At 43.4% G+C, this 21,475-nt stretch overlaps 1 protein-coding gene across 2 annotated transcripts in view; it reads left to right on the forward strand.

Moving 5' to 3' along the window:
• The window catches only part of utp15 (UTP15 small subunit processome component), a 31,948-nt gene that overhangs the window by 4,129 nt on the left and 6,344 nt on the right, over nt 1-21,475 (forward strand). For both annotated transcript variants that reach the window (XM_038805456.1, XM_038805457.1), the window contains exons 2-11: nt 5,284-5,421; nt 6,099-6,191; nt 11,534-11,718; nt 15,144-15,322; nt 16,078-16,203; nt 16,672-16,807; nt 18,225-18,309; nt 18,680-18,832; nt 19,467-19,568; nt 20,755-20,888. In XM_038805456.1, the coding sequence (XP_038661384.1) occupies nt 5,332-5,421; nt 6,099-6,191; nt 11,534-11,718; nt 15,144-15,322; nt 16,078-16,203; nt 16,672-16,807; nt 18,225-18,309; nt 18,680-18,832; nt 19,467-19,568; nt 20,755-20,888 (1,283 nt within the window). In that variant the 5' untranslated portion in view covers nt 5,284-5,331. The remainder of the gene's footprint in view (nt 1-5,283; nt 5,422-6,098; nt 6,192-11,533; nt 11,719-15,143; nt 15,323-16,077; nt 16,204-16,671; nt 16,808-18,224; nt 18,310-18,679; nt 18,833-19,466; nt 19,569-20,754; nt 20,889-21,475) is intronic.

A 21,475-nucleotide genomic window follows, 5' to 3' on the forward strand; every position in this document is an offset into this window, starting at 1 on the left:
CCCAGGTATTTATAATCTACATTAATGACTGACGGATAGACCGTGAGTATTGTATCGATGTTTACTGACAATACACAGCAATAGAGAAATACAGCACAGAACAGGCCCTTCGGCCCACGATGTTGCGCCGAACTTTTGTCCTAGGTTAATCATAGAATTTTGGACAATTTGTCATGGCCAATCCACCCAACCTGCACATCTTTGGACTGTGGGAGGAAACCGGAGTACCCGGAGGAAACCCACGCAGTCACGGGGAGGATGTGCAGACTCCACACAGACAGTGACCCAAGTCGAAATCGAACTTGGGACCCTGGAGCTGTGAAGCAATTGTGCTATCCACAATGCTACCGTGCTGCCCTTAAGAAGTTAACCTACACTCCCTTATTCTACCCTAATCCAAGTACCTATCCAATAGCCGTTTGAAGGTCCATAAATTTCTGACTCAACTACTACCACAGGCAGTGCATTCCATGCCCCCACTACTCTCTGGGTAAAGAACCTACCTCTGACATCCCCTCTATATCTTCCACCATTTATCTTAAATTTATGTCCCCTTGTAATGGTGTGTTCCACCCGGGGAAAAAGTCTCTGACTATCTACTCTATCTATTCCCCTGATCATCTTATAAACCTCTATCAAGTCGCCCCTCATCCTTCTCCGTTCCAATGAGAAAAGGCCCAGCACCCTCAATCTTTCCTCGTATGACCTACTCTCCATTCCAGGCAACATCCTGGTAAATCTCCTCTGCACCTTTTCCAAAGCTTCCACATCCTTCCTAAAATGAGGTGACCAGAACTGCACACAGTACTCCAAATGTGGCCTGACCAAGGTTTTGTCCAGCTGCATCATCACCTCACGGCTCTTAAATTCAATCCCTCTGCTAATGAACGCTAGCACACCATAGGCCTTCTTCACAGCTCTATCCACTTGAGTGGCAACTTTCAAAGAACAATGAACATAGACCCCAAGATCTCTCTGCTCCTCCACATTGCCAAGAACCCTACCATTAACCCTGTATTCCGCATTCAGATTTGTCCTTCCAAAATGGACAACCTCACACTTGTCAGGGTTAAACTCCATCTGCCACTTCTCAGCCCAGCTCTGCATTCTATCTATGTCTCTTTGAAGCCGACAACAGCCCTCCTCACTATCCACAACTCCACCAATCTTCGTATCATCTGCAAATTTACTGACCCACCCTTCAACTCCCTCATCCAAGTCGTTAATGAAAATCACAAACAGCAGAGGACCCAGAACTGATCCCTGCGGTACGCCACTGATAACTGGGCTCCAGGCTGAATATTTACCATCCACCACAACTCTCTGTCTTCTATCGGTTAGCCAGTTTGTTATCCAACTGGCCAAATTTCCCACTATCCCATGCCTCCTTACTTTCTGCATAAGCCTACCATGGGGAACCTTATCAAATGCCTTACTAAAATCCATGTACACTACATCCACTGCTTTACCTTCATCCACATGCTTGGTCACCTCCTCAAAGAATTCAATAAGACTTGTAAGGCAAGACCTACCCCTCACAAATCCGTGCTGACTATCCCTAATCAAACAATGCCTTTCCAGATGCTCAGAAATCCTATCCCTCAGTACCCTTTCCATTACTTTGCCTACCACCGAAGTAAGACTAACTGGCCTGTAATTCCCAGGGTTATCCCTATTCCCTTTTTTGAACAGGGGCACGACATTCGCCACTCTCCAATCCTCTGGTACCACCCCTGTTGACAGCGAGGACGAAAAGATCATTGCCAACGGCTCTGCAATTTCATTTCTTGCTTCCCATAGAATCCTTGGATATATCCCGTCAGGCCCGGGGGACTTGTCTATCCTCAAGTTTTTCAAAACGCGCAACACATCTTCCTTCCTGACAAGTATCTCCTCAAGCTTATCAGTCTGCTTCACGCTGTCCTCTCCAACAATATGGCCCCTCTCATTTGTAAATACTGAAGAAAAATACTTGTTCAAGACCTCTCCTATCTCTTCAGACTCAATACACAATCTCCCGCTACTGTCCTTAATCGGACCTACTCTCACTCTAGTCATTCTCATATTTCTCACGTATGTGTAAAAGGCCTTGGGGTTTTCCTTGATCCTACCCGCCAAAGATTTTTCATGCCCTCTCTTAGCTCTCCTAATCCCTTTCTTCAGTTCCCTCCTGGCTATCTTGTATCCCTCCAGCGCCCTGTCTGAACCTTGTTTCTTCAGCCTTACATAAGTCTCCTTCTTCCTCTTAACAAGACATTCAACCTCTCTTGTCAACCATGGTTCCCTCACTCGACCATCTCTTCCCTGCCTGACAGGGACATACATATCAAAGACACGCAGTACCTGATCCTTGAACAAGTTCCACATTTCACTTGTGTCCTTCCCTGACAGCCTATGTTCCCAACTTCTGCACTTCAATTCTTGTCTGACAGCATTGTATTTACCCTTCCCCCAATTATAAACCTTGCCCTGTTGCTCGCACCTATCCCTCTCCATTACTAAAGTGAAAGTCACAGAATTGTGGTCACTACCTCCAAAATGCTCCCCCACTAACAAATCTATCACCTGCCCTGGTTCATTACCAAGTACTAAATCCAATATGGCCTCCCCTCTGGTCGGACAATCTACATACTGTGTTAGAAAAGCTTCCTGGACACACTGCACAAACACTACCCCATCCAAACTATTTGATCTAAAGAGTTTCCACTCAATGTTTGGGAAGTTGAAGTCGCCCATGACTACTACCCTGTGACTTCTGCACCTTTCCAGAATCTGTTTCCCAATCTGTTCCTCCACATCTCTGCTGCTATTGGGGGGCCTATAGAACACTCCCAACAAGGTGACTGCTCCTTTCCTATTTCTAACTTCAACCCATATTACCTCAGTAGGCAGATCCCCCTCGAACTGTCTTTCTGCAGCTGTTATACTATCTCTAATTAACAATGCCACCCCCCCACCTCTTTTACCATCCTCCCTAATCTTGTTGAAACATCTATAACCAGGGACCTCCAACAACCATTTCTGCCCCTCTTCTATCCAAGTTTCCGTGATGGCCACCACATCGTAGTCCCAAGTACCGATCCATGCATTAAGTTCACCCACCTTATTCCTGATGCTTCTTGCATTAAAGTATACACACTTCAACCCATCTCCTTGCCTGCAAGTACTCTCCTTTGTCATTGTTACCTCCCCACTGCATCACTACGTGCTTTGGCGTCCTGACTATCGTCTACCTTAGTTGCTGGACTACAGATCCGGTTCCCATTCCCCTGCCAAATTAGTTTAAACCCTCCCGAAGAGTACTAGAAAACCTCCCCCCCAGGATATTGATGCCCCTCTGGTTCAGATGCAACCCGTCCTGCTTGTACAGGTCCCACCTTCCCCAGAATGCGCTCCAATTATCCAAATACCTGAAGCCCTCCCTCCTACACCATTCCTGCAGCCACGTGTTCAACTGCACTCTCTCCCTATTCCTAGCCTCGCTATCACGTGGCACCGGCAACAAACCAGAGATGACAACTCTGTCTGTCCTGGCCCTTAACTTCCAGCCTAACTCCCTAAACTTGTTTATTACCTCCACACCCTTTTTCCTACCTACATCGTTGGTACCAATGTGCACCACGACTTCTGGCTGCTCACCCTCCCCCTTCAGGATCCTGAAGACACGATCAGAGACATCCCTGGCCCTGGCACCCGGGAGGCAACATACCTTTCGGGAGTCTCGCTCGCGACCACAGAATCTCCTATCTATTCCCCTAACCATTGAATCTCCTATTACTATTGCTTTTCTATGCTCCCCCCTTCCCTTCTGAGCCCCAGAGCCAGACTCAGTGCCAGAGACCTGGCCGCTGGCAATGTGGGAATGTAAGTTGTGAGAAAGACAAAGAAGCTGCAAGAAGATGCAGACAGGCTACGTGAGCGGGCAGCGAGGTGGCAGATGGGGTATAATGTGAGGAAGTGTGACTTGGAACAAAAAAATCGAAAATGCTACAGGTGTTTTATCCAGGAAGAAATGGATTTTTTTTAAAAGAGTAGCAAAAGTGAGCCCAGGAAAAGCGGTGAACATAAAACCCTGTTTGAAAGATGTGGTTTGAGAAATTGTTTTATAGACTGAAGCAATAAGAAGACAAATTGAAAGTTTGATTGGACAGTTCAGAGATTAGGTAAACAGTATTACAGCACAGAAACTGATCATTTGGCTAAACTAGTCTGGTGGTTCTACTGTTCATGAGTAACCTCTTATTCCATCTGCATCGCCTTAGCCTTTCATCTTTTCTTTCTATTCCCTTTTCTTCCATATGCTCAACATGTTTACTTTTGAAAGCATCTAAGCCTCTGGCCTTAACCATTTCTTATGATTGATTTCCATATTCTAACCATTCTGAGGCAAGAAACTTCTTATTTCCCTATTAGATTTATTAGTAGCTATCTTGTATTCATGTCTGAGATTTCTGAATGCATCCTTTGCGCTCGGCTATCTAGAATCCCTTCACTAAACTAAATTTGCCTCCTTACAGCCTCAAAAACTATTCTTTGAACTTTGCTTTTGGTTCTGCTAAACTCCTGCTCCATCTTAATTATTTTCATGTTTAAAGGCACTATAATAAATGCAAGATGTTTGTAATGTATGTGAGTATGGCAGAGAATGCTCAGAATCTCCTGGAAGTTACGACCATTTTTAAAAATGGCTATTTATTCTCTTCCCTAATGATAGACTGTTTTTAGGTACTTAAGCTTCTGTAGAATGGTTCACAGCAGGGAAAAGGAGCCCAAAAGTCCAAGTTCTTGGTTAAAAAAGAGGCTGAGAATTGGACCCAGCAATTCGTATTTAGGCCTCGAAAGACGGGGCACCTAAATTTAGACTGAGCCATAACCAGAAAAGTTTGCTGCTTGAACTGCAAGATAATGTCCTTATACTCTTTTAGCCAAATCAGGGGCTGGTTTAGCTCACTAGGGGCTGGTTTAGCTCACTCGGCTAAATCGCTGGCTTTTAAAGCAGACCAAGCAGGCCAGCAGCACGGTTCGATTCCCGTACCAGCCTCCCCGGACAGGCGCCGGAATGTGGCGACTAGGGGCTTTTCACAGTAACTTCATTGAAGCCTACTCGTGACAATAAGCGATTTTCATTTTTCATTTCAAATCAGATGTTTACTGAGCTATTTAAAGGAGATGAATGATAATCATAATAAAATTAAAGGAGCTGCTTGTGCTGCTGGTCTGTTTGATCTCTTCAGAAAAAGACAAAATTAATACTGGCCATTAACTAACATGATTATTTTTCAGGTGTCAGAGTGAGGGGTGCAACTTCTGCTAGAATAAAAATTAGAAGAGATGGCTTCATACAAACCAGCTGTGATTTCCAACTACCCAAAACTTGGAAAAAAGGTCACTAGGGACACGGTATATTGGAAAAATTACAAGGTAGGATCAGAATGGATGATTTTTGCTGCTCATGAAGCAGAATTAGTACCTGTGCGGATATTATCCTCTGTCTTTATTTGTTGTTGGTGCAAATGCTAATTCATTAATCTTATAAACCATGGTTCCTTATTTAAGCCAATTGACCACTATCCCAATATCATTGTTACACATACAGGGTGAGATTTTCCACACTCCCTGTGACATGGTTTGCAGTAGGGGAGGCGGCCTGCCTTTGGCAAGATCCTGCCGTCGGCAATGGGGTTTCCTGTTGTTTGCACCCTGCGCCACCAGGCAACTCGTGCTGGGGGGTCGCCATCGGCTGGACCGGAAGATCCCACCAGCAGGAGCAGCTGGAAGATCTGCCCACTGACTACAGTGGGCTTTGTTGGAATTGAGGCAGCCGTAAATACTACAGAATCACTGGTTCCAGATATTTCTGGGTTTGGGCTCCTTTATGTAAAATGACGAAATCACCCCAAATTAAAGATTTTTCATGTTTATTTACATTGAGACTAGGAATTATGTGATTAATATTTAAAACTGTCCACATCTCTGAATTTTGATACATTCCATATCTTATGCAAAATAATCCATCTGTACCCCGACATCACCAACACATGAAACTGTCACCTGATGGAAATGCCAGTAATGGCTTAACTTTATCTTCTGTGTTTCAGGCTCCAGTTCAAATAAAAGAGTTTGGTGCTGTGACAAATATAGGTTTTTCTCCGATTGCTCCCTACAACTATGCGGTAACTGCTTCTACAAGGGTGAGTCCAGCACATACATTCTTTTAAATTAAAAATAAATAAAATTTGATTTTATCAAATGTGCCATTTGGTAGTACCAGTCTATCTATGTGATTTGTAAGGTATTCAGATCTGAAACAACATTTTCACATTAACCATTCCAATCTAGTGTTCTGAGCGGTATAGTTATACATGGTAGAGTATTTCATTTAAAAACTCTGTTTTATAACTTCTGTGTTTCCAGTATCAGTCGGGAATAGTTTATTTTTAAAAAAGGCAATCTGTATGGATAAATATATTGAATAAGTTTGAAGATTGTAAGGATGGAAATGAAAAGACATTTGAAGAACAAGTGTTCTTGCAATAGCGGAATAATTTGTGGAATGCAATTGGTCAGAATTGTTATATTAGCTTAGCATTAAGGTGTTTTTCTCGATCCTTTCAGAATTGGAAGAAATTTCACAGAAGTTAATTTGAATAAATTGGATAGGATTTGTGACAGACCAAATATAATTCACAGAAAGAAAGTGAATTTATATAGTACATTTCGGGACTTCAGGAGATCCCAAAGTGTTTTTCAGCCGATTAAGTGCAGTTGAAGTGTCGTCGATGTTGCAAAGTAAGGGAACATGGCAGTCAATATGCACACAGCAAGATCCTAGAAACAGTAATGAGATGCGTTACTAGATTTATTTTGAAAAAACAAGTGTTGGTTGAGCGATTGAATATTGGTCTGGCCACCTGGCAAACTCCCCCACTCTTGCAGAAGATCCCATGACAATTTTATTTTAAAAAAAAAATAAAAATAAAATTTTTTTTTTTTTATTGAAGCATTTGTAATTTTCACAGTTTAACAATTTAACATTTCTTAAACAACCAAGTGGGTTGACACACGCAACAATATTAAAATAACATATCCTACTACCCCACCCCCGCCCTATCTCCTGATTACCCATATATTAAGTTCCTTGTTTTACACTACCATGCCCCCCCCCCTTTACTGCTGACACGCCCAGAACATATGCACATGATCCGCTGGGCTTCCTCCACAGCGTCCGCACTTATCCTCCACTTCCTCAAAAAACCTGCTCATCCGGGCCACCGTCATATGTGCCCTGTGAACCACCTTGAACTGGATCAGGCTAAGCCTGGCACATGACGAGGATGACTTGAAACTCCTGAAGGCCGTTTCCCATATTCCGACTTGCAACTCTTCCTCCCACTTCCTCTTCACCTCCCCGATTGGGACCCCTTCCCACTCCATCAATTCCTTGTATATCTCCGAGACCCTCCCCATCCCAACTCCCGTTTTTGACATCACCTTATCCTGTGGTCCCCTCGGGTAGGCGAGGAAAGCTTGGAACCTGCCTCTGAACAAAGTCCTGTACCTGCAGGTACCAAAATCCGTTCCCACCCGGCAACTCAAACACCTCCTCCAATGCTTCCAGGCTTGGGGAAACCCTCCTCAATGAAGAAATCCCCAAATCTCTCAATCCCTTCCCACTGCCACCTCCTATGGCCCCCATCCAGCCCCCCCCTGGAGCAAAACGGTGATTATCACAAATTGGTGACCAGACTGATGCCCCCTCCAGTCCCATGTGCTGTCTCCATTGCCCCCATACCCTCAGGGCTGCCACCACTACCGAGCTTGTGGAGTACCAAGCGGCGAGAACGGCAGGGGTGCCGTTAGGAAAGTCTTCAAGCTCGTGCCCTTAAAAGATGCTGCCTCTACTCGCTCCCAAACCAACCCCTCCCCCACTATTCACTTCCTGACCATTGATATGTTGGCCGCCGAGTAATAATTAAAACTCGGGAGGGCCAAGCCCGCCTCCCCGCGACCCTGTTCCAGGAGTGCCTTCTTCACCCGAGGGGTTTTACCAGCCCACAAACAATCCGAGATCACTGCATTCATTTTCCTAAAAAGGTCTTTGGGACAAAAATTGAGACATTGAAAAAAGAACAGCAGCCTCGGGAGGACTGTCACCTTCACCGTCTGAATCCTCCCCTGCGGAAATCCCTTTTCATCTGATCGACCGCTCTACCCAAATTTAACTTGTGAAGCTGCCCCCAATCCTTAGCCACCTGAATCCCAGATACCTGAAACTCCTCCCCACTCTTTTTAAAAGGTAACGCCCTCAATATCCTTTCCTGCCTCTGGATCACAAACACCTCGCTCTTTCCCATATTTAGCTTGTAGCCTGAAAACCATCCAAATTCTTCCAGTGCCTCTATAATTCCAGCCATCTCTCCTCTCCTCTTCCCCCCCCCCCCCCCCCCCCAAACAAACGGGTCTGTGATATAAAGGAGTAGAACAAGGCCCTATGCTTCACCCCCTCCCCCCCCCCCCCCCCCCCCCTCCTCCTCACTATCCCCCGCCAGACATTCGATGACCTAAGGGCTATTGCCAAGGGCTCTATGGCCTGGGCAAACGGCAGTGGGGAGAACGGACACCCTTGTCTTGTCCCCCTACACAGACTAAAATATTCTGACCAACCCGGTTGGTTCTTGCATTCACCACCGGAGCCTGGTATAGCAACCGGACCCAATCCACAAATCCCGGGCCAAACCCAAACCTGCCTAGAATATCCCATAGGTACTTCCACTCCACCCGGTCAAAGGCCTTTTCTGCATCCATGGCTACTACCGCCTTAACCTTGCACCACTCCGTTGGCGTCATTAGAACATTTAAGAGTCATCTAATGTTGGACATCAGTTGCCTACCCTTCACAAATCCTGTCCGATCCTCCCCGATTACCTCCGGGGCACAGTCCTCTATATGTGTGGCCAAGATCTTTGCCAGCAATTTAGCATCTACGATCAAAAGGGATCTCTTTGAGTCCTTCTGTTTCAAAATGAGAGCGCTTGTGCTTGTGATAACGTTGGGGGGAGTACTCCTAACTCCTTTCACTCATTAAAAGCCTTAACCAGGAGCAGTCCCAGTAACCCAGAAAATGTTTGGTAGAACTCCACTGGGTATCCATCAGGTCCCAGGGACTTGCCCGATTGCATTGCCCCCAATCTGTCTATCACCTCTCCGAGCCCAATTGAGCACTCCAGGCCTTCCACCAGCTCCTCATCTACCTTTGGGATCTTTAGCCGCCCCCCCCCCCCCAAGAAATCGGTTCATACCCTCCTCCCGGGCTGGGGGGTTCCGATTTATAAAGTCGACTATAGAATTCACGAAACACATCATTTACCATTCCGGGCTCCACCACCACCTTCCCCCTCATATCCTTTACCTTCCTGATTTCCCTTGCCGCCTCCTGTTTCCTCAGTTAATGTGCTAACATCCTACTAGCTTTCTCTCCATATTCGTACACCTCCCCTTTTACCCTCCTCAGCTGCCCCTCTGCCTTGCCTGTGGACAGGAGCCCAAATTCCATTTTAAGTCTCTGATGCTCCTTCAGGAGCTCCTCATCCGGAGACTCCGCATATCTCCTGTCCACCTGTAAAATTTCCCCTACCACCCTGTCCAACTCCGCCCGTTCAGTCTTCTCCCTGTGAACCTGAATTGAGATGAATTCCCCTCTGATAACTTCCTTCAGTGCTTCCCAAACCACCCCTGCCGTGGTCTCACCCGTGTTGTTGCTCTTTATGTACCCTCTGATGGCCTCCCTCACCTGCTCACAAATCTCAGCCTCCGCTAGCAGCCCTACATCTAACCTCCATTGTGGACGTTGGGTCTTTCCTGTGCCATACACATAGGTCTATCCAGTGTGAGGGGTGATCCAACACCACAATTGCTGAATATTCAGTGTCTGCCACCCCACCGAAGTGTTTTGTCCAGTACAAAAAAGTCTATCCTGGAATGCACCTTGTGCACATGGGAGCAAAATGAGTACTCCTTGCTCCTTGGCCTCCCGAATATCCATGGATCCACCCCTCCCATGCATTCCATGAACCCCCGCAGCTCTTTCGCCATTGCTGACACATTTCCCGACCTGGAACTCGACCGGTCTAATCTCGGCTCCAGAACCATGTTAAAATCGCCCCTCCATGATCAGCCAGTGCGAGTCCAGGTCCGGATCCGGAATCTTCCCCAGCACCCTCCTGACAAATGTGACATCATCCCAGTTTGGGGTGTATATATTCTCCAACACCACAGCCATTCCCTCCAGCTTCCCACTAACCATAACAAATCTACCCTCAGGGTCTGCCTCTTATCTTCCCATCTCGAATGCCACCTTTTTGTTAACCAGAATTGCCACTCCCCTGGTTTTAAAGTCCAGTCCCGATGAAACACCTGCCCGACCCATCCCTTCTTCAATCTAACTTGGTCCCCCAGCTTCAAATGCATCTCTTGCACCATGGCCACGTCTGCCTTCAGCTGCCTCAAGTGTGCGAACACACTGGCCCTTTTGACCGGCCCATTCCGCCCATTCAAGTTCCACATGACCAATCTGGTCAGGGGGCACTCTACCCCCTCCCCTGTCAATCAGCCATGACCTTCCCTTGATGCCTGCCCCGCACCTCACCTGGCCCGCTCCTTGGCAGCTATCGCTATCCACTCTCCTCCAACACCTTGAATGCCCCCTCCTGGTCAGCGGTCTAAACCCCCCCCCCCCCCCCTCGCTACATTGATCTTCAGCTCACCCCCCACTTTGCTTCTGTGGATTAGCCCTCCCAGCTAGCCTGGCAGTTCCCACCCCGGTGCCTAGCATCCTACCACCTGCTGGTCCCCGCCCCCCACTCGTATAAGTTGCCAGAACAATGGCAAAGAGCAAAAGGCAAACAAACAGTCCCTCCCAAGGTCCGAGCACAAAGGCCGACCCCATCTCCCTTAACAAAATCTTACCTAGTCAAACACCTTCAAACAGAATCAAATGAAAAAGACCAGAAAGAAGAAAAGAATACCATGACAATTTTCAATCCACCACAGGGGGCATTGATTTAATGTTGCATTTAAAAGACAGCACCTCAGATGATACAGCAATATCTTTAACATTGTTAAGTATCTGCATGGATTATGTGCTCTGGAGTGGGGTTTGAACCCACAGTCTTCTGAATTAGAAATTAGAATGCTACCATGAATCAAGCTGTTCATTAGTTCAAAGACCATTACTTGTGCATGGTCTTTAACCTCTTGGTTGTTGGGAGTCAAGCATTTGGCTCTTGAAGATGCTATGGTTGCCGTAATATGACCAGACCTTTCTCAGCCTCTCAATATTCTCCGAAATTTAGTCTCAATGCCTTATGACCTGCAATTCCAGATGTGGGGTCAGTTGGTGCTAAATTAAGTTTCTAAAAATGAAACTTGGTGAATTGCATAATTGGTACTTTTCATGTGTTCTTCTAACAGCTGCTGCACTGAGTTGTTCTCGACACACTTGATGGATAAGTTAATAATATCAATTATTTTTTAGATTCACATATATGGTCGATATTCTCAAGAACCCATAAAAACATTCTCCCGATTTAAGGACACAGCATATTGTGGTACGTACAGAAATGACGGAAAGCTGCTTGTTGCAGGCAGCGAAGATGGTATTGTTCGCCTTTTTGATGTCGATGGACGAGCAGCACTCCGACAGTACAGTGGGCACACTAAGTAAGTTGTTTTTTAAGACCAGGCTTGGTGGAGAAGGTAGCTTTTGTGGCTAAATGCTTTTGATGATGGACAATTGTCAATAAAGATTCTTAATGCCAGTTTTAAAAGGTTTCACTTTGGAAGAAATATTTTGCCTGGAGTGATGATCCGTCTTTTGCACTTCCCTTCAGAGTGAGAATTCTGTTTTCAGTCCCATTGAAGATTAGTTTTCATTGCCCTCCAACTTTCCCCTAGGAGTGGTGGCACGGTAGCACAGTAGTTAGCACTGTTGCTTCACAGCGCTAGGATCCCAGGTTCGATTCCTGGCATGGGTCACTGTCTGTGTGGAGTCTGCACGTTCTCCATATCTGCATGGGTTTCCTCCGGGTGCTCCCGTTTCCTCTCACAAGTCCCATCATCTGCTTTCAATGTTTATCTGAAAACTACTGGAGTTGCATTGTAGAGTTGTTGTTATTAAGCCCCTTGGCCTCTTGGAAGTGGGTGTGCAATCTACTTTCAGATGTTGGGTAATTTGGACATTCTGAATTCTCCCTCCTTGTACCCGAACAGGCGCTGTAGTGTGGCGACTAGGGGATTTTCACAGTAATTTCATTGCGGTGTTAATGTAAAGCCTCCTTGTGAGAATAAAGATTGTTATTATTAGGAGTTATTTACACAAGGCAGGCGAGCGCTTGATGATTTCAGCCTGGGTGCTAAAGCTGTAACTGCAATGGATTAGCTGCAATATTCAGTTGTGAAAGTCATAGAAGGTTACATTTTGAGAAATCTTATAAAATGATAAGACGATAACATCGATTTGAGCCAGGGAAGTGGGATGGAAATTTTCAGAGATGGAAGGAGAAAGGAATTAGGACACTATAAAACATTTGTTTCTTGGGGGTCATTTTGTGGGATTGAAGGAGCTGGGATGGAAGTATGGGCTGGAGCAGGGGGAAATATTTAGATACATGTAGGTTCGAGACTTTGCCAGAAAGGAGATACAGAGCTTCCCAGTAGAGCCGGCTTCCGCATTGCTGGAGAAGGTGCTGACGACAGGGGGACTGAAGAAGGGGGTAGTATCGGCAGTTTACGGGGCTATTTTGAAGGAGGAGAAGGCGCCGCTAGAAGGGATCAAGGCAAAGTGGGAGGAAGAATTGAGAGGGTATGGAGGCGGGGTCCTTGTCTGAAGTGCTCCAGAGGGTGTACTCCGGAGGGTGTGCTCCAAAGGGTGTGCGAGGTTGGGGCTGATACAGCGGAAGGTGGTGTATAGAGCGCACCGTACAAAGGCGAGGATGAGCCGGCTCTTTGAGGGGGTCGAAGATGTGTGTGAATTTTGCCTGGGGGGGGGGGGGGGCTGCTGGGGGCTGGGGGGGGGGCTGGGGGGTGGGGGGGGGCTGCTGGGGGGGGGGGGGGGGGTGTCCTGCAAACCACGTTCATATGTTTTGGTCCTATCCAAAAGTGGAGGATTACTGGACGGAGGTGTTTTGGGTAATCTCTAAAGTGGTGCACGTGAAACTGGACCCAGGCCCTCGGGAGGCCATATTCAGGGTGTCGGATCAGTGGGGTTGGAAACGGGTGTGGAGGTAGATGTTGTAGCCTTTGACTCGTTGATCGTCCGAAGGTGGATCCTGTTAGGGTGGAGATCAACCTCCATCCTGTGTCCTGGAGTGGTGAGGGGACCTGCTGGAATTCTTGAAGCTTGAAACGGTCAAATTTGAACTGAGGAGAAGGATGAAGGGGTTCTACAATTCATGGGCGTTATTCATTATGCACTATCGGGAATTGGATCACATTGAACATTAGAGGGGGGCTGGGAGGGTTGGGGGAGAGGGACTGTATGTGTTATTAGTGACTGGGTGATTCCTGATTCCTTTTTGTCATTTGTTTATGTTAACATGCAGGTTAATGTCTGGGGTTTGGTGGGAAGATGGGATCGTTGTTATTGATATGGGGATTGACATTACATTTGTTACTGATTATTACTTAATGTTGGGTGTAAATTTGGGAGAAAATGTGAAAAAGGAGAATAAAAAATATATTTTTTAAAAATAAGACGATTTGATCTGTTATCTATACCAGTCCCTTGTTACAGCAACCCAAAACTGATCCCTGCCGTCTCCTCCTCCTACCCCCTGCTTCATCATCTGCTTTCAATGTTTATCTGAAATCTACTGGAGTTGCACTGTATAGTTATTGTTAAGCCCCTTGGGCTCTTGGAAGTGGGTGTGCAATTTACATTCAGATAGCTTTTAATGTTTTTAGAAATTATTAGCTGTGCAAAATCTATATATATCCCATCCTTGCTTTCCATCTAATTTCATCAACTATTTCTATCCTCCCTTCCTCAACATCTGTATACCCATTTCTGGGGAGAGGCTGTCGAGCAATATTTACTAAAAGCCCACCTACTCCAACAGCTATCTCGATTACACATTCTTCCACTCCGCTCCCTTTCAGAACTCTTCTATTTTCTAAGTTTCTCCATCTTCATTACGGCTGTCTGACACTGCCATCTTCAATACCAGTGCTTCTGATATTTCTTCCTTTTCCTTGAATGCGGGTGTCCCTCCATCATGGTTGATGGGACCCTCAACCATGTCTGCTCCATTTTCCACACTACAGCTTTTGTCATTTCCCATTCTTGCCAGAACCATGATACAGTTCTATTGTCCTCGCCCTCCACCAAACACGCCTTGCGTGTTAAGCAACTATCTACTTATGTTTTTAATTTAATATACCGTGGGAATTTCTGAAAAAGAACCATATTGTTGAAGCTTTTCGTCTTGCCCTCATCAGGATGCGATGCAAGGATGCAATATTTCAAAGGAACAACAATTTTCACTGCATGAGAAAATCAGCTGTGATTGTCCGAGACATTACCGTGACAAATGCTCCAAGGCATTGTTGTTGACCTATGCTTTGTTTGTCCAAAGAAGGTGCAATGTTTGGTCATATTCCTTTTGCCTGCAGAAGACAGGTTCCTGCCTATGAACATATGCAGCTTTTAGCGAGTATAAGTTAGCTACATTGTGAACCAGACTGATGATCTTAAAATGGCTGTTAGTGTAATTCTTAGCACATTCTGGATTGTTCAACAAGTGCCAATCGCAGGATGACATCTAACGTTAGACATTGCATTCTAAATTTTGCAAGCTCGAGCTGGTTAAGTACAGTCAGTACTTTCTGCCTCTTGCAAATTAATAAATTAAAAAGTCCTAATCAGATTACATTGGAGAGACAGGAACAAAATACCGCAGGTGCTGAAATTTGAAATAAAAACCAAAAATGCTCGGAATACTCAGCAGGCCGAGCAGCATCTGCGGAGGGAAATGAGTTACAGTTCCGGGTCGATGACATTTCATCAGAACAGAATGGAGAGAGTTTCTGAGAGAGCTTGATATTTGTAAATATAAACATCAACTGAGTTGCTAAAATGTCTTTTCCAGAGCAGTTCAAGTCACTGCGTTCACATCTGATGACTACCGTTTGATCTCTGGATCAGATGATTACTCAGTGCGGCTTTGGGATATTTCAACCTCAACAGAGCTTCTCTGCTTTAAAGAACATACCGATTATATACGGTGTGGCTGCACCAGCAATTTGAATGCAGACCTCTTTGTTACAGGTAAGTAGTTCTTATTGGTACAGCAATCACTTGTTACTGGGGGTAGGGAATGTGGATTTGAGGCAACAATCAACCATCATCTTATTGAATGGTGGAACAGGCTTTCTAAATGGCCTACTCCTATGTTTATTCTTATATTTGTATGTAAATAGTGTTATATAGTCATCTTTTTCAACTTGGATGCCACGATGAGGCTGCTGCCTGACAGCGCCAAGAACCTGAGTTCAATTCTGGCTTTGGGTGACTGTGCAGTTTGCCCATTTTTCCCTCGGGTTTCCTCCAGGTGCTCCAGTTTCCTCCCACAGTCTAAGATGTGCAGGTTAGGTGGGATTGACCATGCTAAATTGCTCTTTACTACCAGGGATATGCGGGTTAGATGGAGTTATGGAATTGCAGGGATACAGGCGGGAGCCTGATTAAGGTGCTCTTTCAGCAGGTAGGTGCAGACACGATGGCCCAAATGCACTGTAGTGGTTCTGTGATTCTAAATATGCTCTGTCTCTGTCTCTTGGGTGCTAGTGCATTCAGCCTATATGGCTGTTTGCTAGTGCAATATAATTCAATGCTTATCTACTGCTGCTTAAGCTCTGATTTCTTGCAGTTATTGACATTGAATGTGGGAATTGAAAAAATATTTTCATTAGTCATTACTTGCACACGTTTGTGATTTAAAGTGCAATAAGTTCGTATTGCATGCATTTGATGCTATACATTGAATCTGCTCTTCCAACAATTTATAATCTTTCTAATAATAGGTTCCTACGATCATACAGTGAAGGTATTTGATGCCCGAATAGATAAAAGTGTGATAACTATGGAACATGGGCAACCAGTAGAGAGTGTGTTGATGTTTCCATCAGGTGGACTTCTGGTATCAGCAGGTCAGTATACTTTGGTTGTTCTAAACTAGTGGAGTTTTTATTTAGCTGTTGTCAAATATAAAGAAACCGATCAGGTAGCCTCCTAGTTTTAATTGAATTCATTGCCTTTTATATCTTCTCCCCCTCTCCATGGTCTTCATGGACATTAGATCAATATATTGTGTCATGTACATCATTCGGTGCCCTGCAGCCTGGAGAGTAAACCAATTCTTGGTTAATATACTTTCCAATCTTTGCAGTCGAGAGAATATTTTTGTGTTTTTGTATCCGTAGTAACTTTTTCTGTAACGGCAAAATTGTTGACATGAGTTGACCTTTGCACTGGCTTTTTGAAATATATTCCTTTATGAAATCTATTTATTATTCAGCACATTTTTCTCAGAAAACTTTAGCTACTGTCTTAATAATAGCCAACGCTTTTATGTATGTTTGTTAACTGTTCCTCCTAATTGACTTTTTTTTATAAAGGTGGCCGGTATGTAAAAGTCTGGGATATGTTGAAAGGAGGACAGCTGCTGGCTTCATTACGAAACCATCACAAAACTGTCACGTGTCTATGTCTGAGCAAGTCGGGACAGAGGCTACTCTCGGCCTCTCTTGATAGGTAGGAAACTCATTGAAATCGGCATGTAATTTGTGCTTTTTTTTCTAAGATAGATATTGGGTGGGATTCTCCATCCCGCCACACCTGTTTTCTGGTGTGGCGCAGCCCTGCCAGCAGCGGGACCCGGCAGCCAGCCAAAGGGGCTTCCCATTGTGGGCACCCCCACGCCGTTTGGAAATTGGAGAGTGTGAGTGCGCTGCCGGCGAAACGGAGCATCCAGCCCATTGAATTTAGTTTGGTTAAAATCTGATTTTCCATTTATGTTCATTCTGAGAGTTTATAGATTAAAATATTTAAAATTGAGAGGTTCTAATGAGCTAAATAGGGAACAGCTATTTACATTAGTTAGTAGTTGGGGATATAATTTAAGATCATTGAAAGGAGAGACTGTCAGATTTATGGTGGTATAAATGGGCAAATAGATTTTAAAGTGCAGTGGGTAAATATTTTAAAAATGGGGAAGATATTGAATTGTGAGATAGGATAACTCTCATCGGACAGGGCAGTCCTAATGGACTGAGTTTCTGTGCTTTGAAAGTCCTGTGATTTAAAGTTCAAAGAACTTGTATACATAATATATATATATTCATTTTGTGGTTGTTTTATTCACCATGTTCACACTTCTGTGTTGTAAAAATCAGTATTATTGTTAGTTCTCTTTGATATATGGGCTTTCTATTATGTGTCAAAATCCTCATAGAAACTGATATCTTCAAGAACTTGAAGGAATTGCACAACAGATTTGTAGTTTTAAGACTTGTTGCAACAAGCAGGTAAACTAAAACAAAACAACTAATAATAATCTTTATTAGTGTCACAAAAGGCTTACATTAACACTGCAATGTGAAATCAAAATATCACTTGGGCAACTAATACTCAAGTCTGGCAAATACATCCCTCATTAGTTTTAACACACTCTAAAACCGCACACCACATTTATACATTACAGCACATTCTCTGCAGAATTTTAGTGTTTACGTGAAACAGTCCAAAGTTACTCCCAGCTTCCAATAGGCTCCCTTCTCCTTGTTTCGCTGAGTCATAATGTAGTCACTGTCAAAGATCCTTTCCATCAGTCTTCTGAAAAATCCCTGTACAACTTCCAGCAGTACATCTCCCTCTGGAGATTCTTTACTCCGGCCTCGCCAGGATAAATCTCCCAGGGTCATCAAATTTCCACGTCCCAACCAGAGAACATTTTCCCATCCACATTCTGTCTGGAAGCGAACAGATTAAAGACAGCCTTTTCCCCATATCCCAATATAATTTCACACTATCCTCCCTTTTCCAGAACATCCTATTTACCTTGAAATAAAAGACAGTCCAAAACAACCATCTTATAAAACCGCACATTCATAACACGAGCATTAAGTATTTTTGTGTCTACACGGATAATAATTTAGAATCTTAATTGCAGGCACGTCAAAATCTATAGTACATCCACGTACAAAGTGGTCCATAGTTTGGATTATGCAGCAGCCATCCTAAGCTTGGCTTTAGCAGTAAGTATATGTTTTGTTACAAAATGGGTGATGATGGCTTTTCCCAAGCATATTCAGAATCACTTAAATCCTGTTACTTATGCTTTTTGAAAGTTGTACAGTTAGCTGTATTGTGGTCGAGCAACAAAAGCTGAGATTGGTTATGTTTTTAGCTATTATCCACATAGATGTGTGTTTTACATCACTAATTGCTGGCTTGTGATTAAGAGCAATAATGCAAACGGAAATTTCTCCCCTCCTTCTCAAAGCTTGGGGACTGAGGCCAGTTGTCACATTTTCTGTGTAGTGAAAAGGTTCTAGAAGTAGTAAATGCTAGCGGTTAAGTCCATTGATACAAAATACCGTAATTTATATTTTAATTTAAATTTAGCCTGAAGATGAAGCTATTGTTGTAGGAATGACCAATAGTGTCTTGAATATCCGGCATCGGAAATGCAATGAAAAGAAGCTTGACATTGCAAGTAAGAAGAGGGGACCATCTTATAGATATTTCGTAAAAGGGAAAGATTACATGCCAAAAAAGGTGAGAGATTTGTAAAATGTATTATAATGGCTGTTTTATTTATGTCTCAACTTGTAGAAAGACCTGAAATAATGTACTTTATAATGGATGCTCTAACACATGTCAAGGTTTCTTTTTATTTAGTGGTCAAATTTAATTTGTTTAATTTTATTTGTAAAATGTGCTGGAAATTTTGTCAAAAAAAATTTACAAATTAGCTTGTACATGACTCCCCTCAACTTTTTTAAAAAATGTTTCAGTGATCATCGAGATGTTCATTTTCCACCTTGACTATATTTCTTTACTGTTTCTGCCTTCCCCACCCCATGCTTGACTGCTTTCAAATTTTAACTATTTTATGTTATTTTGGCAGCTTGCATTGATCCTCTAATCTACCGTTTATTTTATCACATTAATTATTGTACACTATACAGGTGTCAGCTTAGAGACTTGAATTTTACTCTGGCATTCATTGTTGCTGTTTAGATGTGTGTGATTTCTAGAAGCTGCTTTTTTTCAACAATCAGATATTTTGTATTTAGAAAAAATGGATCACTTTTTCATGCTGAAAATATGAATTCTTGCTTTAAGAATTAACCAATGCTATATATTTTTATCAATAATGCAACAAACTTATTTTCACGTTTTTTTCTAGGATGATGTTTTGGTCAGTAATCCCGTGAGGTTGCAGCTGAAGAAGTATGACAAGCTATTGAAAAGTTTCCAAGTGTCCCTGGCACTCGATGCTGTATTGGAGGTAAAAAAAAATCTTTGATTCCACAATACACAATCTTTGATTTGCAACTCGTGCTTAAGTGGATTTTTGGCAGTGAATCACACAACATAATGAAGGGTATTTGATTGCTTTTTCAAATTTGGAATATATCTTCAGCTTCAGTTTGTTTCTGCTGTAAAAGTAATGGCTCAGATTTTGCTGTTAAAATAACGGAACATTTAATGATGCATGTTGCAACTTGTGGTAAATAAGAGATACATTGTGAGTCACTGCAAGTTGCTGATGGTTTGTGCAGGTTCCAAAAATAGCAGCTCGCCCTGAACCTCCCTGTCAGTTTCATAAGGTTGCTACATTAGGCAGCACGGTAGCATAGTGGTTAGCATCAATGCTTCACAGCTCCAGAGTCCCAGGTTCGGTTTCCGGCTGGGTCACTGTCTGTGCGGAGTCTGCACGTCCTCCCCGTGTGTGCGTGGGTTTCCTCCGGGTGCTCCGGTTTCCTCCCACAGTCCAAAGATGTGCAGGTTAGGTGGATTGGCCATGCTAAATTGCCTGTAGTGTCCTAAAAAGTAATGTTAAGGGGGAGTTGTTGGGTTACGGGTATCGGGTGGATACGTGAGTTTGAGTAGGGTGATCATTGCTCGGCACAACATCGAGGGCCGAAGGGCCTGTTCTGTGCTGTACTGTTCTAAATTTCTAAATTAGTATATTAATTGCCAATTAAACTGACCTTGGAAAGTTAGGGCTGATACTTAACAGTGTAAGTACCCTTTAATGAGATTTAGATTCTTGCAATGCGTATCAACTACTCCAACTCTTAAAGTAACAATTTGAACTGGATTTTTATGTATTTGCTTTCTCTTAATGGTTCAGCACAAGGTCCCTGAAATGGACTTTGCCTTCTTGAATTAAATCAAGGCCCGGTATCTTTTTGGTATTCTCTACATCCAGAGTTGTACGTATGGAGAATTATCAATTGTCCTTCTTGCACAGACTGAGAACCTACAACTTTTTCTGGTCTGAGTAAACTTCTTGAGTGAATGCAGAACGGGTCAAATTACATTAAAAATTCACAGATTGAACTCGTATTGTTTATATTTATACCTTGCAATGTGTGCAACTTCTAAATTCACCACTTTAAGTCATAGTGTGCAGATTTAATGAGTTTGGCATCCTGTGCTGTTCTGAACTGAGTAATATTATCTTGAAGTCAAAAATCAGGATAAAGACACCAGAGATTACCACAGGAGTTATGCAAGAACTTAACCGCCGAGGGACGCTTCAAAATGCACTTGCAGGAAGAGATGAAAAACAACTTAGCATTCTCCTTGGCTTCCTTATCAGGTAATGCGACTTCATCTTTGCATGTGCTTCTCAGAACTATCCACCACAGGTATAAATTGTCAAAATTAATTTGCTTCTTAATTTTTAAATCTGACTTTTACTTTTTTTCTAACAAGTTTACTATGATGTAAATTGTGTGAATGTGGATTAGCAGTTCTCATGCTAATAGCAGAAGATTTGGCATCTGTAACATGTCAATTATTCATGCATGATGTGAAATCTAGAAATTGGACTCAAAGTAGACTTGAAGTTATGTTGGTTCAGTTGTACTTCAGCGTTCTACTATTCATTTGTGTAAAACTCTTCAATTAATCCAATTGACCAGCATAATATAATTTATTTTATATTCTTTGATTTATTCAAGAAAGGTTATCTGAATTGAAAATGGGTTCATCACCAAAAACAAACATTTTAATTACTTTTTGAAACTTTCAGTTGTTTAATTGGTGAATTCGAAATAGTTTTTGAATACATTAAATATTCAATATGCAAAGCATTCTAAAATATGCCTGTGGGCCAAAGAAAATGAGCACAATTTGAAGAGCCATTCTAACCAATGCAATTAGCAGCATATCACCGTTTGACCT

The sequence above is a fragment of the Scyliorhinus canicula genome, chromosome 8 (genome assembly GCF_902713615.1).
Source record: "Scyliorhinus canicula chromosome 8, sScyCan1.1, whole genome shotgun sequence".
In the NCBI taxonomy this organism is placed as follows: Eukaryota; Metazoa; Chordata; class Chondrichthyes; order Carcharhiniformes; family Scyliorhinidae; genus Scyliorhinus; species Scyliorhinus canicula.